Below are 20,755 nucleotides of genomic sequence, written 5' to 3' on the forward strand. Positions count from 1 at the left end.
GGTGCAATATGCTGTGAGGCCTCCCACACCAATCCTGTCCACTAGACCTCAATCAGAACAGAGTCCTGGTGCCGTTTGGGTTCGTTGCCCAGGTTGACCTTTTCTGTGCGGGTGTGCCAAACCAGGACCTGAAATAGAAAATCATATGCTCAGAATGGAGACATCAACATAGCTGTTGTGGAGATATCAACATAGTTCTCAGTCAGAGTAAGGAGCTTTGAAGGAAAATAAAGTGAGCTATAGAAGGAAAATGAGGTTAGAGCCAGAGAGCATCTAGAGCAGTAACCCCTCAGTGGTGCTCAAGGTCGATGCTGTCGAGCATGTAGGCTCCCTGGCCTATTGTAGCAGCTTCTCTTAATTATAAGTGAGAGCTGAGTGCAAGCAGCCGTGTGTGCGCTGTTAACGCAACCTCGCCCAGGTGTGATGCGTCACTTCCAAAGCACATGGTACTGTTAATTGGCTTGTTTTGCATATCTAACAAGACTAATTCAGCAGCCACTGATGCAACACCTTGAGGTTGATGAGCAGCTCATACCAACAGGAGTTGATTCACACTTCAAACCCTGAATGTTTCACTTATCCTACACCTCTCTTTTTCTCAAGTACATGCAAAAATTAAGATACAACCCAACAAGTAAAACTTTTGAAAATCTTTTTTTTTTTTAAATAAAGTTGTTTTCTGCACTTTACCCTGTTTGTCTGGCTTTAGCTCCTGAACTATGCTGCCTCTCCCATGGTTTTTCATCTGATGGTGTGTGAATGAAATATGAGCTTATACATTTTTAAGGTTGCATAATAAAGCTTTTAGGCTTTAGAGACTTGGTCAGCCATTACTGCGTCTGTGAAAGCTTCTGAGATTCCTTCATCTGATTGAAAGTGGCAGACATCTTTGCCCTGCAGATCCCATAATCCTGTGGCATCAGCTCTGGTGCAACAACTAGCTAGCCCTTAAAATTGTGATGGAAAATTCAAGAGAGATTTTTTTTTTTGGGGGGGGGGGGGGGGGTTAAGGAATTTCCAGATAAAAAATACTTGGGGTATTCGTTCTTTTGTCTCAAAGAGCATGTCACTCCAACTAACAAGAAGCTGGATGTCAGTATCTTGGCAAGGTTGTAAGATATGCTTCTGAGGGTGCCTTAAAACGATTCATTATAGGTACCTTTTGTAGATATCTTCTGTTACACTATTTATATGTAAATAAACCTGTATCTGGTGCTTTGGTTACGAAGTCTGACGAAGCTTTAGACTGAAATATTTCTGAGTGCGTTGCAGAGAGGACGAATCATCTGATTGTGCTGCGTGCTTAGCTGGCAGGTTCTAGACATCGAGAGTGAGATGCATATTGACATTTAATAATCAGGAGAGTCTCTGAATTGGGACTGAGCTGCTCTCACTGCACGAACCTTTTCACTCTTACGCTCCCTGCTATCCTTCAACCTCCATCTTTCCACATCGGTCACGCCGTCCTTCATTTGCCCATTCTATTTCACTGCCAGTCTTAGCCTCTGCTCTTCCAGCCCATCCACCATCTCCTGACTGCTCCGTTAGTTGAGTCTCTGAACCAGTCCAACATCACCATCCTTCCTGTTGAGATGCATGCTAGGAGCTGCCTGCATTGCCCTGTGTATGGTACAGCTTGTTCGGTCATCCCCAGAGATGATTAAAACACTTATAGAAGTTGGACCTTTTCTTACATTTTGTGTAAAGCTTTGTTTCGATACACAGACTCCTACACGGTTATGACGATGAGTGAACTGGACCGTGAATGTCAAGACCAAGTCGCCTTGCCTTTATTTTTTCCTTGACAAGTTGTTTAATCGAATGTCCTCTATTTAAAATAAGTGTTATAATCCATATTCATTTAAAGCCACTTCATTTCTTGAATATAATCAGTTACTTGCAGCATGTTCTACTGTGTCCAGTATTCAATTTATAAAGGCCTACAGGATCATGTAGAGTTATGTTTTCGATGTACACTAGGTTGAATATGGAACCTTTACACTATGATGGAATGATAGCAGTGTAAGACACTGCTGTATGAAGTGCATCCTCCACTGGCTGGCGCTAGTGATTAGTGGTAATGTCAGCTCTGCTAATAGTCACTATTAATAACCCCAGCACTGCTGCCATTAGGATAATTGGGTGATAATGATGATGGCACTAGCTGTGACACGCAGGGCCTGAGAAGAGAAGCTACTCTGACACAAGGTGCAGTGGGAGACCTGCACCCAAAGTAAGGAGATATTACCAGCTCGGGCATATGTTCTGTGCGTTAACCCTCCAATACTCCAACCTGCCATGATCACTTTTTAGTGAGAAACAAGATACAGAAAGACATTTCTTGTAATTACACACAAATAATCCATGTTAAATTCTAAACTGCGAAAGCTTGAAGGAATGACTGATATTAAAAATCCTGGGCTGGATTATGGTATAATTGAAGCAAAAAAAAAAAGTGACTTGTCATTTGCCGCTTATTATACAAGAATATGGTTCAGTTATCAGTAAAAGTATATCATATGACCAAAAGTATCTGGACACTTCTATCACACCCATATGTGCTTTTTGAACAACCCATTTCAAACCCATGGGACTGGATATGGAGCGGTCACTGTAACTGTGTCCACTCTTCTGGGAAGGTTTTGCACAAAATTTTGGAACCTGGCTGTAAGAATTTGTGCCCAATCCTCCACAAGAGCATTACTGAGGTTGGGCACACAGTCAGCATTTCAGTTCGTCCCAAAGCTGTTCAATAGCTTGAGGTCAGGGCTCTGTGCAGGCCACTCGATTTCTTTCACACCAACCTTGGCAATCCATGTCTTCATAGACCTTGCCTTGTGTACAGGAGCATTGTCCGATTGGAACAAGTTTGCGGCGCTTGGTTCCAGGAAGGGAAATTGTAATGCTACAGCATACAAAGTCATTCTACATAATTGTGTGCTTCCTACTTTGTGGCAGCAGTTTGAGGAAAGTCCGCATGCGAGTGTGATGCTCAGGTGTCCACATACACTTGGCCACAGAGTGTATTTTATGATGTATTCTGTACGTCACGGTACTTACCTGGGTGCAGTTGCGAGCCTTTGGCTCCAGATCCTCCAGCTTGGTTATTTGTTTGAGGAAGTCAGACTCTTGCATGCCTGGCTTGGCTCCTCTCCTCTTGAACAGAGCTCGTGGGTTCGCTAGGATCACCTGGAGGTTCACAGCAAAGCCTAAACCATGGAGAAGAGGTGAGAAGAAAATGTAGTGCCATTTACAAGAAGACTGAGCTTTTTCTTGGCTCAGTTCAGTGCTGCGAGACTTTATTTTTTTTCTCATTTCATTCTTTGTGACTCTTATGTTAGCCTCCGCCACTTGTACTTGCATCTATTCACAAGCTTCGGCATCTTGAAGCTTGCAAACTTGATCGTCTATTCACGCTTACTTAAACTAACTTCCAGTAGAGAAAATTAAATTAAACACTGAAGAAGTGAGCTTTTCAGAACACAATATTATTACTTGATTTGGGGGGGGGACAGTGGTGAGTAACTTCGGTAATGCCCTTTGTAATAACAGTGAAATGGCTTCTTCCAGCGAAAGCAGGCAGATTTTGGCCACGATTAAAAACCAAAAGTACTACGCTGTTTAATGAGCGGTGATGGCCTGTCTTGCTGCCTACACTTAACTTTTAGATTCCATTTTGCTATCATTTTAAATTTAATTGCATGTCTCTTTCCTCTCCTGCTGATATTTAAAACTAGCAATATGTCCTTTTGTGATCATTATAACGGGGACTTATTTTGCACTTATGTATTGTTGTACTCAAAACCTGTCCCACTCTTGTCATTAGCTTTGCCATTGCACGCACAATTGCTTTTTCACTCTTTTCAAAAATCCCCCTTAAGTCTGTACAGAAAATGCTTTTGAAACTGTCTCCAACCTAGAAAGGGGCTCGGATCTTATTTACCACTTTGAGTGTCTGCATCACAAAACTGAAATAGGAACAGGAACTGACTGTATGTTGGACGGGAGCATTGGGAAAAGTAAACTCCACCTCTCCAGCTTTAGTCAGTGTCTGGTGGTAAGGTGAGCACTAGGGCAGTGCTCAGAGCTCATGTTACATACTTAAAATGGTCAGAAACGCCAAGACCATGACCCTTGCAGCAGCCAGTCTTGCCCTTACGCTCTCCTCCTGCAGGAAACTCAGGGGGCCCTGCTGGGCATTAATTGAGATGTTAAATATTTTAGTTTCATGCTTAACCCTTGCCCACTGCTGCCAATTAATAGGGTGTCGGTAGAGCCTATCTTCTGCAGGCCTCATGAAACTAAAATGATTGTCTTTACCTTGCCTTTTACCAGGAGGGGAGTCTTTGCCTCGTTCATCTGTCCTTTACGTTCTGCCTTACAGAAAGCCGTTTGTTTACGCAAGGTTGCCTTTTTTTATCCTTCCTTTCTCTCCTCCATATGCCTTACTATAGCAGTCCTTCAAGACGCCCACTTAACGAAACATCTGGGACTCTGTTGTGAAGGGTGACTTGAGTATCTGCAGTTTTTTGTTGTTGTTATTATTAAGTATTGACTTATTGTTTGAGGTCTTTATAGTGAATATTCACGACATTCATTTCTTCTGTGACATTCCTTGCTTTTCATTTCAGCCAGTTCCTAAACACAAGCTCATGGACATCCACACGCAGTCTTCTACAATTCATTGCCCTACTGATTGCCCTTATTCTTCCATCATGGCATGTGTTCATTTGCCATCTTCACATTTCTTTGGAGTAATTTTAATACTCCATAATAATCCACATCGGTCACTAACAAAGACTTCGGTCTTATGTAAGGTTGCATTGAAACAGTCTCGATCTAAAACAGAAAAAAAAAAAATCCAGAGGGAAATGTAGCTCGCGGTTGTGTTTTTTATCCCAGGTACAGGCTGATTTTTCTAGGACGCCTGCGCTTTAGCTAAAGCCACCTGGGTTTCTGCCACCCCCACAGCGACAGTCACTTCACTGCAGCAGAGAGGCTGAGATTCAGCCGAGCTATGCGACTGTGTCCCTGCTCTATAAGTAGAGCTTCAAGGTACGTTCTATCATGAGCCTTGCTGTAGTTTATTAATAGATGGTCAGTCAATTTACCTCGAATGCGCTTAGCCTTTTTAACTACGTTCCTTTTTGATGTACGAGTGCATCATTATATCAGAGACACTTTGATGAAGCTCAAAGGGAAAGGATTTATTATATTTTATTAATCCTTTGCGCTGTTTTTGCTCTCCATATACTCAAGTGTTCAGGGGCTCTCCAGATGTAGTGTTCTTCGCCCGGGCACTGTGTGCACCCTTTGCTTGGCTGCAGCTATGAGCGATCAAAAAAAAAAAAAATCACATTGTGCTAATGCAGCCCTACTCATTGCCTTAGACACAGACAGGTTGGGGTGCGTCACATGGGCAAAAGCTTGTGTAGCTGCAATGCAGACTTTCTTCTTTTTTAACTTGGATATTAAGTAAATCTACATGGCAAACAGCAGGGTTATATTCGAAAGGCTTCTGTGTTTGTCCTAGCACTCGAGCCCCTCTTCAGGTGAGAGCTGCACTTGAACGCAGTGAAAGGTGAGGAGGGACCTCTTTAACCCGCTCTATTGTGTTTGTTCTATTCAGAACCCAGACAGCAGGAAAACTAAATTCATCTCATTGTTCTTTGCTTTTGTTCTGAGGCAAGCTTAATAGATCAGGCTCATGAAGCTTCAGTGGTTTTGAGAATTTTCTACTGATGTTGATGTTACAGGTGGCTGATCCAGCCATAAGAACAGGAGCTAACTGGGGAGGGGGAGAAGAAAAGGATCAAAATACTGACGGAAAGCAGACTGGGAGCAGGAAGAAAGACGAGGATGACGCAGTCTCTTGTTATCAGCCGTTAATTAACAGCACAACATCCAGAGGCACTGCAGGAGCTTGGAGAGTTCTCAGCTGCATTCTGCTTTGCTCTGCATTGCTACTCTTGCTGTATATATCTGGAGCTTTGCCATTCTCTTTCTCCTCCTCAGTTTGCAGCATACGAACTCTGGCACTCTGCATGTTTCAGACGTGTCAGCACCTTCCTGCCACGCTGACATTAATGCACTGCCTTCGAGTGCACTACCGCTATTCCAAAAGAAATGCAGTAAATCAGCATAATGCAGTGACTTGGAGCAGAAACAAGGTAGTTCCCACTCATATGCTGCAACAGAAGTCTTCACGTTGTCTTATTACTGTCGTCATTGGTTAATTTGTTTTTGGAAGGAAAGTCATTAAGGGTATTAATTAAGCACACCCCTTAGTTCTCAGAGTCAGCACCCTATCAGCTATGATTGATCTACGTCTCGGACCCGTTATTTCCAAATGCACTTGGCACGTCATCGATCCTTTGAGGTATGATAGTTTTTTGGATTGTTTTGCACCATCACTGACAAACTACACTAAGGAACATGAAATGTGATGGTATGCTGAGCAGAGATTTAGTTGCTGCCTGCTTCCAAAAAAAAAAAAAAAAGCACTTTTATATGTGAAGAACTTCTTAAACTACTTAAGTTGTAATCATCTTTGTATGTGGCACAAGCACTACTGCTATACAGCATGAAGAACAAAACAGTGTCAGTCTTTTGCATGAACGGCCTAAAATCAGCTCATTACCTAAAACATGTTCTTTGATCTTATCGGACTCTGTACGTCATAATTTAATCTTTTTGGGTCGTTCAAATCAGAGGGCAGAATAGTGAAGGAGTGATCAATGGCAGTGCAGCCGCTTTGCATTCTTTAGAGAAACAGGAGCTTCGTGCTGAACACACGACGAGCAAGTGTTATTGTGTCGTATAATATACAAGAGCCAATCATGTTCCAGTATGCAAACGCAGGCCATATAACACTTGTTTATCAAAACAGAGGGATAGGCATTTAATTTTTTTCTGATGAAGGAAATACTTTTGACTTTTTTTTATGGAACCACTGTGGAGTAGCGTCTTATTGAATGTTGGCAAAATGTTAAAGCCTTCAAATCAGATTGAGTGATTTTATTTCTATAGCTGTCTTTTATTGTGTTCTTCGAGTGTTTCAGCCACCCCGTACTCTCTGATTAATACTTTGCTGTCTAGTTTTCGTGACCTTGTATCTCTGCTGACATCTTGAGTGACGTTTCTTTTGTGATCTTCTGCAGAGTGCCATTCTGTGTCCCACGGTGTGAGCTACTACAGCTACAAGCAGTCTAGCTGTCCATCGCACATGTCACTGTGCAAATGACAGCAGACCCAGAAGAGAATGACGAATGGTTATTTACCTTCTTGCGCCTTGCAATTTGAATCCGTGAGACGCGTTGTCTTAAGGGATTTTGTGCTGTACCAGTTAAACATGTGCTTATGTACTGAATGTATTCGATATAATGACTGAAAAAAGACAATAAATGTTGGCCATAGCTGCTGTTTAAATTTTTTTTAAAGCATGGATAAGTCTTACCTGCCATGTCGATGGCAAAAGGTCGGTCAGCCTTCCAGCCTGTGTACCAGCCCACCACTTTGCCTTTTTCTACAATGGGGCGCTCATACCTGCGACCCCCTACAAGTCCCACCGGCCATACTGATACTCCTTTCGTCAACCGCATCTGGGGGGGGAGCATAAAATGCACTTTAGAGTCAATGTGTGTGCTAAGAATATGACACAATTTGTGTTTAATAAAAAGCTTCAGCAAGTACACACTTCACCTGTCTTTCCCCTAGGGACTGCAAAATTCATTTCTCGATATAAAATGTTTGGATAGGGTTTGTGTTGATCTACTGGTGCTTGTTGTGAGGCCATCTATTTGTATTGAATTTCAGTAGATGAGAGAGGATTTCTGTGGGATTGTATTACAGCGCTTTGGCTCATTTTCAGTTTGAATAACCTCATCCATCTGCAGCCACTGTGAGGCTGGAAAAGCAATAAGATCATTCGCACCTGATGCAGCACACTGTTTATATTGCAGATATTATACTGGATGGTAGCTTTCAGCTGGTGAAAATTAAAACAAACTAAAGCTCAATGATCTTTTTGCTCTTTTCACTAGAGGAAAAAAGGAACGATAAAGTCTGGATAGAAATCAAGGAGTGTGTGAATAAGCCATGGTGATTGATTTTTTTTTTCTTCCCCCCACTCAAAAATGTTGGAGTAGGCTTTAAATATTTAATGGTGTGCTATTCATGTAAGCACGGTGCATGGCATTGTGAAGTGTCAGATGACGATGCCTGTGGGCTGGAGGAAGCTTTGAAGCTCGTGCTCAGAATGTTGCTGTCTCTGAGCAGCTCGGCTCTAATGCCGTCCCTTGACCACCCCCTTCCCATCTGCTCCTAGGGACTTTTAAAAGGCTTCTTCTCTGTAATGGAGCTCTATAAATGGGAGTCTAAATCAAAGCCAGAGTGCTGGAGAAGTCTCCAGTGTAGTGAGGACTTCAACGCCTGCAGCTGCACAATCATCCCTCTGAGTCATCAACTCCAGCAGCACTGACGTGCATAAAATGCAGCTGGATTCATCGTTGTCAGAGAGCACGGACGTTCTGGTTAAACAAGCATAGAGCTACTGCCCTGCCAGAGCAAGACCAAAAGAGATTAGAGTCTGATGATTTTTTTTTTAAATAGCTTGAGGTAAGAAAACTTTTGAACAAAAATAACAAAGCATCGGCTTTAAATGAGCGTACATGATGTGATGCAGTGTGTGGAAATTTATGAAGACAGTTCATTTCTTGATTTGTTTTCAGTAGCTGCTTTATTCTGGTTATACTCATAAGTCCAGACAAGGGTACTCTCTTCGATGCATGTCTGTTGCAAGGCCAGTCTAGAGTAGCTAGTCCATCTAGTGGCAAATTTTTTGGGAGGTGGAAGGAAACCAGAGAACCCAGAAAGAGGCCTACACAGGCATGGGAAGAGCATGAGAAACTCCATACAGATAGTAGACTAGACTCTAGAACTGTAAGGTACCAACACAACTTCCAGCACCATCATACCACCAAATGTCACGTAGAAAATTAAAACTATGCTCATCACCCCACGACAGAAAAGACCTAAATACAGGGCATTTCAAAAAATTTGATATTTCACAATCTAATAACTTCTCATTCAATTGACCTCAAATTTTAACAGCGTGTGTGGAAACGGGTCAAAATTTTATGTTTAATGTTTTTTGTTTTCATCTTTTTAGGTATAGAAATGCCATTCACTGGAAAAGAAAAGGCGTTTTGTGTGTTCGTGCCGTGTCTCAGGCCGCACGCGTATTGAAAAATTGTGAAATCGTTCATGGAATCCACATACCTTTTTGAATTTCTCGATCAAATTTTGAGGAATAAATCTTATATTGCTCAACATTAAACCTGTTCAGTTTCATTTGCTTAGACTACGTAGTTTCTGGGATATTTACATCTCAAATAATATCAATTTTTTTAAACACCTTGTAGTGCTATCTGAGGTATTATAATGAAGGAGCTTCCTCTTGTTATGAATGTGACTGACTTGAGCAGAGATAATAAGGCACTTAGACTGCTGTGCTCCAAATCAAACCAGAAGTGTTTTATGTGCTCATATTGAGCAGGGCTGCATTCATCAGCACAATAGCGTTATGCTTTGCCCTTTATGGTCTATTCCATGTGCTCAACTCCGTACCCAGCTGTGTTGAGAAAATGAATTGAAAGAGACGAGGCGGGGGGAAGAGAGGAACTTGGAGGACAAAGCGACTGCTGATGGGGTAAAGAGAGTCTTTCACTCTCGCAAGGCTTGTGGCATGAAAACGGCTGATCTGGAAGGCAATGCGTATTACTATATAGTGATGCATGACGAGAACCCAGAACGAAGAGAAGAGAGACTAAAGCAGGCAAAGAGGAATGTGCTGTTGATATTGAAACACGAGATATGACATGAGTTATGAGGTAAAGGTCTACAGCTTCGAGTGAGGTGGGGTTATAGAACACAAGGGTGGGAAAATGGAAATAAACAGGGCTGTGATCAACATGAAAGGCAGAAGAAAGAATGGGCAAGGGATGTAGAGAAGATGAAGCAATCTAAGAGAAATTCCTTTATCAGCTGTTCCATGGACCATAGTATTTTCTATATTCATGCTCTGCAGATATTCAAGACTGACAGCTAAAGTATGGAGTTATTAAAGTGTCAAATATATTTAATTAAAATAAAAAGCTCCAACCCTTCACTACACTTTCCTTATTTATTTATTCAATTTATTAAAATGTGCTATCACTTTGTGAATTTTCCCTTTGCTTTTGACTTCTTTGTACATTTGTCTAAGTTTATTAAGGGGTTATTAAGGTGCATATTTAAGTCATTCCATGAAATCGAGTTGCACATGAGCTGATAGCCGACGAGGCGCTATCAGAAAATATTTAAAAAAATATTTTTGAATATTTTTTGCAAATTTGAGAAATAAAAACTTTATACAAAACGTTCGACAAAAGCATTTCCGCTTAGAATAAGCAGCAAGTCCTCTAGCCCTTAGCCACAGACGACCATTGAACAGTGTCATTTCACACAACATGGCAGAACAATGTGAACTGAAGCTTCTGCAGCAGCTTTCGTTATCCTGGAACTGTAGCTGCCTACCAGTGGAGTGCTGAGTGCCTACCACTGTCCTGCATTCACACAGCGAACAGCAAATATGAAAAGTTTCTTCTGATTATCTTCTGCTATTGTGTGAATAGTGACTCATTTAACAATTTTAAGCTACGTGCTTTTGAGTCGACTATAAGCCATGTATGATGAGATTGAGTGGAATAACTGTTATTCTATTCACATTCACTGGATTTTGAGAAATGGAGCATATTTAAAATATTTTTTGCAAATTTGAGACATAAAAACTTTATACAAAACGTTCGACAAAAGCATTTCCGCTTAGAATGTAAACAAACTGGCGAAATGACGGCAGCAATTTGTGAAAAATGCTATAATAATTCTTGAAAAATAAGAGATGTGTTGCTTTTTTTTTGTATTTTTTGGGGTTTTGTTTTCGAGTAGAGTTTTTATTTCGTTCTTGGTTGATTCAGCAACACTCTCTGCCGTTTGTTTTTCTCTACTCTCAGTATATGAGCTGATGTCCTAGTAGTAGAGTGGCCAATCAGAGCATGCGATTGCTCATATCCAGTGAATGTGGATAGAATAATACGGCATACACCTTAAATATCTATTGGTTGACTGGAATTTTGAGCAGCAAGTCCTCTAGCCCTTAGCCACAGACGATCATTGAACAGTGGCATTTCACACAACATGGCAGAACAATGTGAACTGAAGCTTCTGCAGCAGCTTTCGTTATCTTGGAACTGTAGCGGCCTACCACTGTCCTGCATTCACACAGCAAACAGCAAATATGAAAAGTTTCTTCTGATTATCTTCTGCTATTGTGTGAATAGTGACTCATTTAACAATTTTAAGCTACGTACTTTCGAGTATTATTGCTGCATTTAACTTTTGTTGCCTATTTATTTTCCTTTGAAAGAGAAAGATGTGGTTATATTTTTGTTGTTCATGATGGTCACTGTGTCAGATTAGGCAATCCTCATGCCATAGGTTCACTGCTGTCTTGGTCGAGAGACTGGCAGCACTCCAAGTTTAACCCGGACTAATCATTGTTCATGTTCTTGCATATTGTTGGGGAGGAGGGTCAAGAAATTGTCGATCATGAAGTACAGAAGTAACATCAAGGAACATGTCGGAGTTGTCAAACTGAGAAAATACAAAAGATTCTGACATGCTAGGCTTTTCGTGGGGGTGTAGTGGGGCATCCCAGATGCCAGATTGCTGTTCTTCACTTATGTCACACTACGAGGCCTGTTCGTTGTTCCTGACACTGGAAATTTGTCAACCACGACAAAATCGTGTCAAAATTGGGTTGAATTTGTGTAGTCTGATCCCAGCATTAATGGCCATTCACATAAGAATAAAAAAGGACAAACATAGTTGTTAAATGTTTTTAACACACATTTTAAAGTTTTTTTTATTTTATTTAAAGATTAAAAAAATTTCCTCAAACAAGACTTTGAGTTGTCGTCGTTCAGGTCAGGGATTGTTTCTTCAACATTACTGCATGTACGTAGCCTGAATTTGAAGCTTCAATTCATTAATTGTTTGGCTTGGTATAAACTTGAACCTGAAATTGAAGGCTCTGACCATACTAACTTGATTTAATGTTAAGATCTTTGATTCAGCTTCATACAAGCACACATCGTCTACGTGATTTCCACACAGACAGTAATTCACCGTGTGTTTGCAGTGGTGATCTGCTGCAAGTTACTGAATCACACAAGCACTAAAAGCAAACGGTTGTGTTTCTGCAGTTCCTAGATCCCTGAAATACCTGTATGTACTGATCCCACAAAACTTTCAGGTTCTGAATCCCACAGCTTACTGATCATCAGGCGGCTCACTCTCACACTTCTGAAGCTGGCGGTGCAATTAAGTTCAATTTCCCTCAAGGTATCAACTATTCATCTAACAAGTGGAAGTCTGTCTAGTCCATCAAACTCTAGCCTGATTAATTTTAAATGATAGCAGTCATCTAATAAAATGTTGGCCTGTTTTAACTGCTTTGTGAGACAGGCTCTTATAAAACCTCTCAATAAAGGTTTTCATTTGTTGTGATTGAACATCTAGTATTAAAGCGAAGTGGACTAATATTGGGGAGAGCCTCGGAGCTCTTGTACCTTTGGTTCATGGGAAAGGATGGCAAGCCAAGCTCATCTCTAGTATGAGAATGCATTTAAAATTGTTGCGATTGATTCGTTCCTTTGTTTGTTCTCAGTAAGCCCTTTATCCTGATCTTCCAATGCTCATGGAATCCATTTAAGTATTCTGTGTGACAAATTACCCCTGATTGTTTTGGTGTTGCATAGTTATGGTGAAGTTCCCCTTATCCTGCTGCTGTTCATAATCATGCAACCCTTCCTGCTGTTTTATAGTGCTATATAAATTAATGAATGATGCCTCAACCTGGAGGTAGCCGAGACTATTTTTCTTCCCCCTGCTAGAACTAAAGCCATTCCAAAGCTTTCAGTGTCTAATCTACTTTGTATAACTCGATGAAATTGTCCCTATTGAGCTTACCAGCTAAATCAAATAAGCTTACGTCTTTATACTGTAGGCTTGATGGATCGATCTGGTTATTAAATTTGATAGGCAGTTTGTGCAACCTTGATAATTGTCTCAAAAACAGTTTCGATTAGACTTGGGTTAAGAGCTGATGTAACTATGGCTGGACAGATGAAAGGACTATTATTATATTTTGCTAGTCTATCTGACACGTTTTTCTGGACCAGATCTTTATTACATTTCACCAGGAGATATTTAGATCCAATTTTGCATGCCAAGGCTGACAAAGAATCAGCTGCTGGAAACTTTGTCTGAAAAATTGTTGCGGAAACTATAGGGCTTGTACTGGAAACCTGTTTTAATCACCATTAGCAGTTATGTTGTTGAAGCGGATTAAGTAAATGATGATCCACCTCCGAAAGCCATGTTTAGCCCTGATCATAGTTTAAACTCATTTGAAGGGCTTCTTCAGTTTGAAGGCTGATGCAATGGCCTAAAGGTTAAAGAAGCAGCTTTGGGACCAAAAGGTTACTGGTTTGAGTCCCTGGACCAGCAGGAAGGGCTGAAGTGCCCTTGAGCAAGGCACCGGTCACTGTGGGTATGTCAGGGTCCTGTTGTACGTCGCTCTCGATAAGAGTGTCTGTTAAACGAATTATTATTATTATTATTATTATTATTATTATTAATTATTTCCAGATGCCTGGAAATACACTACCGTTCAAAAGTTTGGGGTCACCCAGACAATTTTGTGTTTTCCATGAAAAGTCACACTTTTATTTCCCACCATAAGTTGTAAAATGAATAGAAAATATAGTCAAGACATTTTTCTGGCCATTTTGAGCATTTAATCGACCCCACAAATGTGATGCTCCAGAAACTCAATCTGCTCAAAGGAAGGTCAGTTTTATAGCTTCTCTAAAGAGCTCAACTGTTTTCAGCTGTGCTAACATGATTGTACAAGGGTTTTCTAATCATCCATTAGCCTTCTGAGGCAATGAGCAAACACATTGTACCATTAGAACACTGGAGTGAGAGTTGCTGGAAATGGGCCTCTATACACCTATGGAGATATTGCACCAAAAACCAGACTTTTGCAGCTAGAATAGTCACATCACATCACATTATCTCTAGCCGCTTTATCCTTCTACAGGGTCGCAGGCAAGCTGGAGCCTATCCCAGCTGACTACGGGCGAAAGGCGGGGTACACCCTGGACAAGTCGCCAGGTCATCACAGGGCTGACACATAGACACAGACAACCATTCACACTCACATTCACACCTACGGTCAATTTAGAGTCACCAGTTAACCTAACCTGCATGTCTTTGGACTGTGGGGGAAACCGGAGCACCCGGAGGAAACCCACGCGGACACGGGGAGAACATGCAAACTCCGCACAGAAAGGCCCTCGCCGGCCACGGGGCTCGAACCCAGGACCTTCTTGCTGTGAGGCGACAGCGCTAACCACTACACCACCGTGCCGCCCGCTAGAATAGTCATTTACCACATTAGCAATGTATAGAGTGTATTTCTGATTAGTTTAAAGTGATCTTCATTGAAAAGAACAGTGCTTCTCTTTCAAAAATAAGGACATTTCAAAGTGACCCCAAACTTTTGAACGGTACTGTAAGCACGAGCCGGACTTGGGTTCTAACTTTTTTTTTTTTCTATTTCTGTTTGGGCTTGAGATGGAAGTCTACCTCTTCAAAAAGCTCCAGGCTGTACGTGTTATCATCGTCGGCGAAGAACACCACGCCGGAGTCGGCGGCCGTGCGGTGCGCGCGGAGCCACGAGAGCGCGGCGTTCCTCTGCTCGGTGGCGCGCGGCATGCCGGCGCGTTTATAGCGGCGCGGAGTGAGCACGTGCAGGTGCGTGTACGGGACGCGGCCGCGCGCTAAGAAGCGCGACACGAGCTCGGTGCGACTTGCGGAGTCCTCCACCACGATCCAGTGCAAGTGCGGGACCTGGCGGAAAGTGTTGGCCAAGCGCGTGAGCTCGGCTTTCTGCACGGCGCGGCTGTACGTGGGTGTGATGGCGTAGATGAGCGGCGGCGGCGGCGGCGCGGTGCGGTTGAGCGCGTGGACAGCTGCGTCCCGCCGCGGCGCGCTGCTCAGCCGGGACAGGTACGAGTGCGCCGTGTTGCGCACAGAGGACCTCTTCGTGTCGATGTCGATCACGATGATGACGATCAGCACCCATGGAAGCAGAATGAAAAAGCGGCTGTAGAAGATGGACTTCATCGTGGCAAAGTTAGGACGCTGCCGGAGACGCGCGATCACCCATCCATCCGAGTCAGACGGGATGCTTTAACACACACAAACTTAACGCTGTCTCCGTCTACCCGCTCACTGTCTGTTCAAATCCCTCTTTAAACAGAGACACTGTGTTTGTGTTTATGTCGCTTCTCTTACAGTTCAAACTTGGCCAGGTCTTCCAGCGCCTCTTTCCGAGCGCATCCTCTATCCGTGCGCAGTCTCCTCTAAAGATAAAAACGAGCTTTTCCTCCACTCATCAGCACTGAAAGCAACGGCAGGAATAACAAACAACAGGTACAGAGATTGCACTGAATCCACAGGAAGCAGTTCCTGAGCGCAGTGCTGCCTTTGGCTCCATCTCTCCTCTCAGATGCGCCTCTGAGCTCTGAAGCTGAGAAACCGCGCAGGTCCGGCTCCGGTGCTGCTGCTGCTGCTGCCTCCCAAATAACAGCACTGTCATGTGAGGGACTGAGACTTCACTCTCTCCGTGTGTGAGAGAGAGAGAGAGAGAGAGAGAAAAGACCTGACTGGAATACTAAAAGATCTGGCTGAAATGCAACTGGCTTCAGCACTTACTAAATTGCCCCCATTACCAACTCTATATTTCTGAAAAATAGATTGGAAAAAAGATGCCGCATCTATCTGATTTTGCCTTTCGAACCAGTATCCTGAGCATTTTATGCAATGAGCCTTACAGTAACTATAGCATTAAACTAATCCTTGAACATTGCACTATGTTTCTAATATCATCATCATCATCATTGATATGGCTGCACAGGTCTGATGCATTATTAGGTGCACAGGGTACACCGTGGAAATAAGTCTTGCAGCCAAATCCCAATAGTGATTGTATTGCTTTTTTTTTTTTTTTTTTTTAAATGCAATTCATGCAGACCATAAATCATCCAGCCCATGTTGTTTTAAATCAATGCAGGTGTTTTGACCAAACCTGTTGAGGGTTCGGCACCAGTGTACATCCTTTAACGTGTCTTGTTTTTCATCAGTCTTTCAATTTAGATATCCATGTAGGTCATTTTACAAACAATGCTTTACAGTCTCTCTTTGATTAGTTACTTAATTAAGGAAACTTGAGATTTTTGTTCACGTGTATCAAAATGGGGCAGCACGGTAGCACCGTGGGCAGTGTTGCCTCCTCAGATCTTCCCAGTCTCCGGTTTGATCCTGAGCTCTGGTTACTGTCTGTGCAGAGCTTCTATGCATGTTCTTCACATTTCAATGTAGGTTTCTTCTGGGTCCTTCCACCTCCCAAAAACATCCCGATAAGTAAATTGACTAAGCTAAATTGCTTTAGGTGTGTGAATGTGTGTGCATAGTGATCTGAGATGGACTCATGTCCAAGCCAGGATGTATTCAGGTTTTATGCCCTGTGTTTCCAGGATAGGCTCAGGATCTACCATGACCCTGACCAGGTTAAGTCAGTCATTGAATTTGAATAGACGTATCAAGATGGGCACAAGACATAATATACTTCCTTTAAATTACTAGGCCCATAATGAATATTTGCTCATCAGTGGCAATGTGCTCTTCATGCCACTGTAATTTTCCACTTTAAAAAAAGATCCTCTGTTTCCACATGAATGATGTGATTGACTCTGCTGTCTCTATCTCTTTCTTTTCTTTTCTTTTTTGGCCTGTCTTGCAGAGACTGAAAGCTCCATCTTTTGGACTTCATTACATTAAAGCATATCCCAATTTCTGTTTGACAGATAACCCCACTGGCAACCATCTAATCTTCTGATGCATGACTAACATCAAGTGAGAAGAAACATCTTACGTTTTTCAATGTGTTAGCCAGATGATGTGGCTGAAATGGCTGGCATATTTATCCCAAAGCACTATGTTGTTCATGTCGGGACTCCTGTGTCTGACGATCCCATCTCTCCTTTTTGAGCACTGTGACAGCAACCTGTTGTGACATCTAGTCTTGGCCCCCCTTTCCCTTGATGCATAAGCCACTGTCAGCTTGGAAAATGTCAATCAAGTAGAGGGATAGAGAGAAGGATGGTGGCTGCTGTCACAGGCCACTGTCTCATTGTGGAGACTCTTTTGTTCAAGATGGTGAAAATGTGACAGCTCTGTCACCTAGAATGAAATGAAAGAAAAATGGAGCAAAAGCCAATGAAAGCAGCTCAGGAAAGACACAAAGCTTTAGATAGCATTCATTTGTGCCGTGAAATGAGTGTCATAGGGACTGACTGGTGTGAAATGGGAATGAAGAAGCTGCTGGAATAAAGAGGATGTGTTCCATGGACCCATCCGAATTATAATTCACCAGCAAGCGTAAAAGAGCAATGGCATTTTCTTTTTTTACACTCTATCCTTCCAACCAAGTTGACAGCAGAGGAGGGATTGGAGTGTGATGTTTCTGAAAGATGGAGGGAGGGATGAGATGAAGAGAGGAGGGACAGGGAGGAGACTGAAGAAAGTGGTTTATTGATGGAGAAATATTTCTTCAATACAGCAAGTCAAGCATCCATTGTGCAATAACAACAAATTAAAGCACTGCCCCATGAAAATAGATCACAGCTCAACTAGATTAAGTGATAATTTAGATCTCAATTCAATAAGTGTGTGGCAAAGCAATTTAGATCCTCATAATGAATGGGAAATATAGACCATGCATGTCAACATCATTTGCATAGAAATGGCTTTTCATCTCTTTTCTTTATTGTGTGAATTTGACTCAAGCTAATACATTTTCTCAACGTAACCCAATGGAAATGGGTTTACAGTTTACTAGATTGGGTTTCTATCTCACAGGTTGTGGCAAGATAATGCTACAGAATCTACTTTAAACTGATTATAACCATTTGCAATTTGTTTCAGTTCTCATTTCCGGTTTGATTTAATTTCAGGATAAAGCACCAATAGCTTTTCAACCTGATCTGCTGTTTATTAATAGAAATGCTTCTTAGAGTTTGCCACAATAACTGTTCTAAAGTAAAATGTTTTTAAGCTCCAGAACAAATAATTTTGATCAAAAATTAGCTTATTTCTGCAGTTCAGGAAATTGCAGTGCTTCCTTTTAACTGTTCATAGAATATTTTAATAAAAGGCAAGATTTCACATTTTTTTTACTGAAGTACTTAAAAAATTAATTTGGGCCAACGATTCTTCCCAAGACACACACACACAAATTGGATGTGATACTTCAACATTTCTCAGATGCCACATTTAATAGAGGAAGCATTTCACCAATGCAATAACATGGATTTCTAGCACAGCTATAAGATCAATTGTGTTGGAACAACCTTGAGTCCCTTGCCTGATATCTGTTATGGGATTGATTTGCATAACAAAAGTAAGTGTCTTTCACAACACACACACACACACACACACACACACACACACACACTGGTAAACAGAAGAGAAAGGATGTGACATGAAAGCTGATGCATATTAAGCTGCACCAAAACAGCATAATGATGTTTCTAAAATCTTTGCCTGTCCCAGAGACACGAGATCCACATAAACGTGTATTAGCACCAGTCATGCCAGATTACACTCTGTGTTTGATTTGACCAATTATCTGCTATATCCTTAAAGATGCATCTAGCATAGTAATTCTATTCTGGTACCAGTGAATTTCATTGCACTCTATGTGTAATGATTCATGAGTTGGGAGTCTGTGTATCTTTGGCTGTGGATGATTGCTATAAAACAGCACTTGTTCATACATCTGGCTCTGGGCCACAGAAACTGTAAAAGACCAGTTCCATACTTAATGAATTTGTGGAGAGATTATATTAGTCTGCCATGGGCACACACGAGAGAGAGAGAGGAAGAAAGAGAGATTGATTTTGCATTGTTAATGAAGGCTGCCTTTAGAAATGCAAGGCAGTATCTTTGTCTTTTGAATGCTGGGTTATGTTTCTCTAAATCTGGCTCTTACCAAATAACCACTTTTTACAACTGTGGTGAAGGAAAGCATCTCGAAATGCACACCATGTTAAACATTGAGGTGGACGACCTACAACAGCAGAAGACCACATCATGTTCCACTTTCGTCAGCCAAGAACAGGCATGTGAAGCTACAGTGGGCGCAGTCACACCAAACTGGACAAAGTGCTGATTGAGATCATGTTTTTACATCATTCTGATATCTGATGTGAACATGAACAGATGCTCATGACCTGTTGTGCTGCACTGGACAACTGCCATATGATTGGCTGATTGGATAATTACATGAATGAATGAGCAGGTGTTCCTATTAAAGTGTCCACTATGTCTACACCTTTAAATGCTCAAGTATATAAAAGATCATGCAGTTTAAAAAAAATAATAATAATAATTTGGACTGGCATTTCAAAGCACTACCTGGGGGGGGGACGACATTGAAATGGCATTTGGCACAGGAAACTTGGCACGTCACATGCACATCACAGTTAATTGGTCTCATCTCACAACAATCTAATTTGTTAGCATGACAAGTTGTTGTTAAGAAGAAAGAGCAGTGGCAGGCTGATCAATTAGGCCAGTCTTTGCGGTCCATGCTGTAGGATGGTGCAGGCTCACAGGAACCTGGCAATGGCTAAAGTGAGCTTTGAGCATGCAGGTTCGTTTCTACACTGTCCCTGCTGGTCTGCACTGTCCGTCTGTTCATGCAGCCTCCTGACTGTGTCCCTAAAGCTGATGAATGGCTGTACCCTTGGTTCTGCTGCTCTCCTTGGGAAAAGGACAATCATTAGGCTCACAATCTCATCAGAGTAAAGCAGGACATGACAAATAGACTCTCCTTCTCTCAAACGTAGTATCCCTTTTATTTACTTAAAAAGTACATAACATTAAATAATCTGATTTATAAAACAATGAGAAATTACAGCTTTCTAATGTTTTTTAATTGCCTTTAAATGGGCTGTCAAATTAATGTGTGATTTGGGTTTTCTTTTTTTTAAGATCAACATACCGTCCAATATACATCATGCTGCAGCATTACTTGGAACTCAGATTCTGAGAGGAAAAGCATTGTAGCAATGGATTTCAAATGCTATGATCAGTTTTGATGAAACAACCTTGAATCCCTGGCATGATATCTGATAACTGATATCTCTGCTATCTTTCTCTTTCTGACTTCGTATCACATGATTATGAAACATAGAGTCTTCCATAGTTCCCTCTGAAAGGACTCTTTTATATTCATGCAATTGTTGTATGCTCCACACAAAGTTTCCTCTATGTTGCATAAAAATAGCTTGCACATAATGGCTAAAAAGCCTTTAACAGGCTCTGAAAATAGGCAGACACCAAAATGCTGCATCATTATCCATTTCACTTGTCATAATTTCTTGCATTACTTTTTAGCATTCCTATCTCCAGAATGTTTCTCTGTGGAAGGAGGTTATTTGCAGGATTTCTTGATGGGGTGTTAGCTCACTGCTGGTAATTAAACCCACTCCCAAACACTTCAGCACTGCCTGGCAGCTTGTTA

The 20,755-nt window shown here is 41.7% G+C and overlaps 1 protein-coding gene across 1 annotated transcript; it reads right to left on the bottom strand.

Moving 5' to 3' along the window:
* Positions 1–41: 41 nt before the first annotated feature.
* b3gat2 (beta-1,3-glucuronyltransferase 2 (glucuronosyltransferase S)) lies at positions 42–15,291 on the bottom strand. The gene is made up of 4 exons (XM_060924760.1): positions 14,752–15,291; positions 7,457–7,601; positions 3,061–3,209; positions 42–128 (listed from the first exon to the last, which is right to left on the bottom strand). The coding sequence occupies exons 1-4, from the start codon at positions 15,289–15,291 to the stop codon at positions 42–44; spliced, it is 921 nt and encodes a 306-aa protein (XP_060780743.1).
* Between the last annotated feature and the right edge of the window lie 5,464 nt (positions 15,292–20,755).

This window comes from Neoarius graeffei, chromosome 7 (assembly GCF_027579695.1).
Source record: "Neoarius graeffei isolate fNeoGra1 chromosome 7, fNeoGra1.pri, whole genome shotgun sequence".
In the NCBI taxonomy this organism is placed as follows: domain Eukaryota; kingdom Metazoa; phylum Chordata; class Actinopteri; order Siluriformes; family Ariidae; genus Neoarius; species Neoarius graeffei.

Excerpts from the sequence above, each read along its gene's own strand:
- b3gat2 (XM_060924760.1), bottom strand. The coding sequence starts at position 15,291 with ATGAAGTCCATCTTCTACAGCCGCTTTTTCATTCTGCTTCCATGGGTG. Across the intron at positions 7,602-14,751 it reads GCCTGGAGCTTTTTGAAGAG|ATGCGGTTGACGAAAGGAGT; the intron begins GTAGACTTCCAT and ends CTCCCCCCCCAG. Across the intron at positions 129-3,060 it reads AGGCTCGCAACTGCACCCAG|GTCCTGGTTTGGCACACCCG; the intron begins GTAAGTACCGTG and ends TTTCTATTTCAG.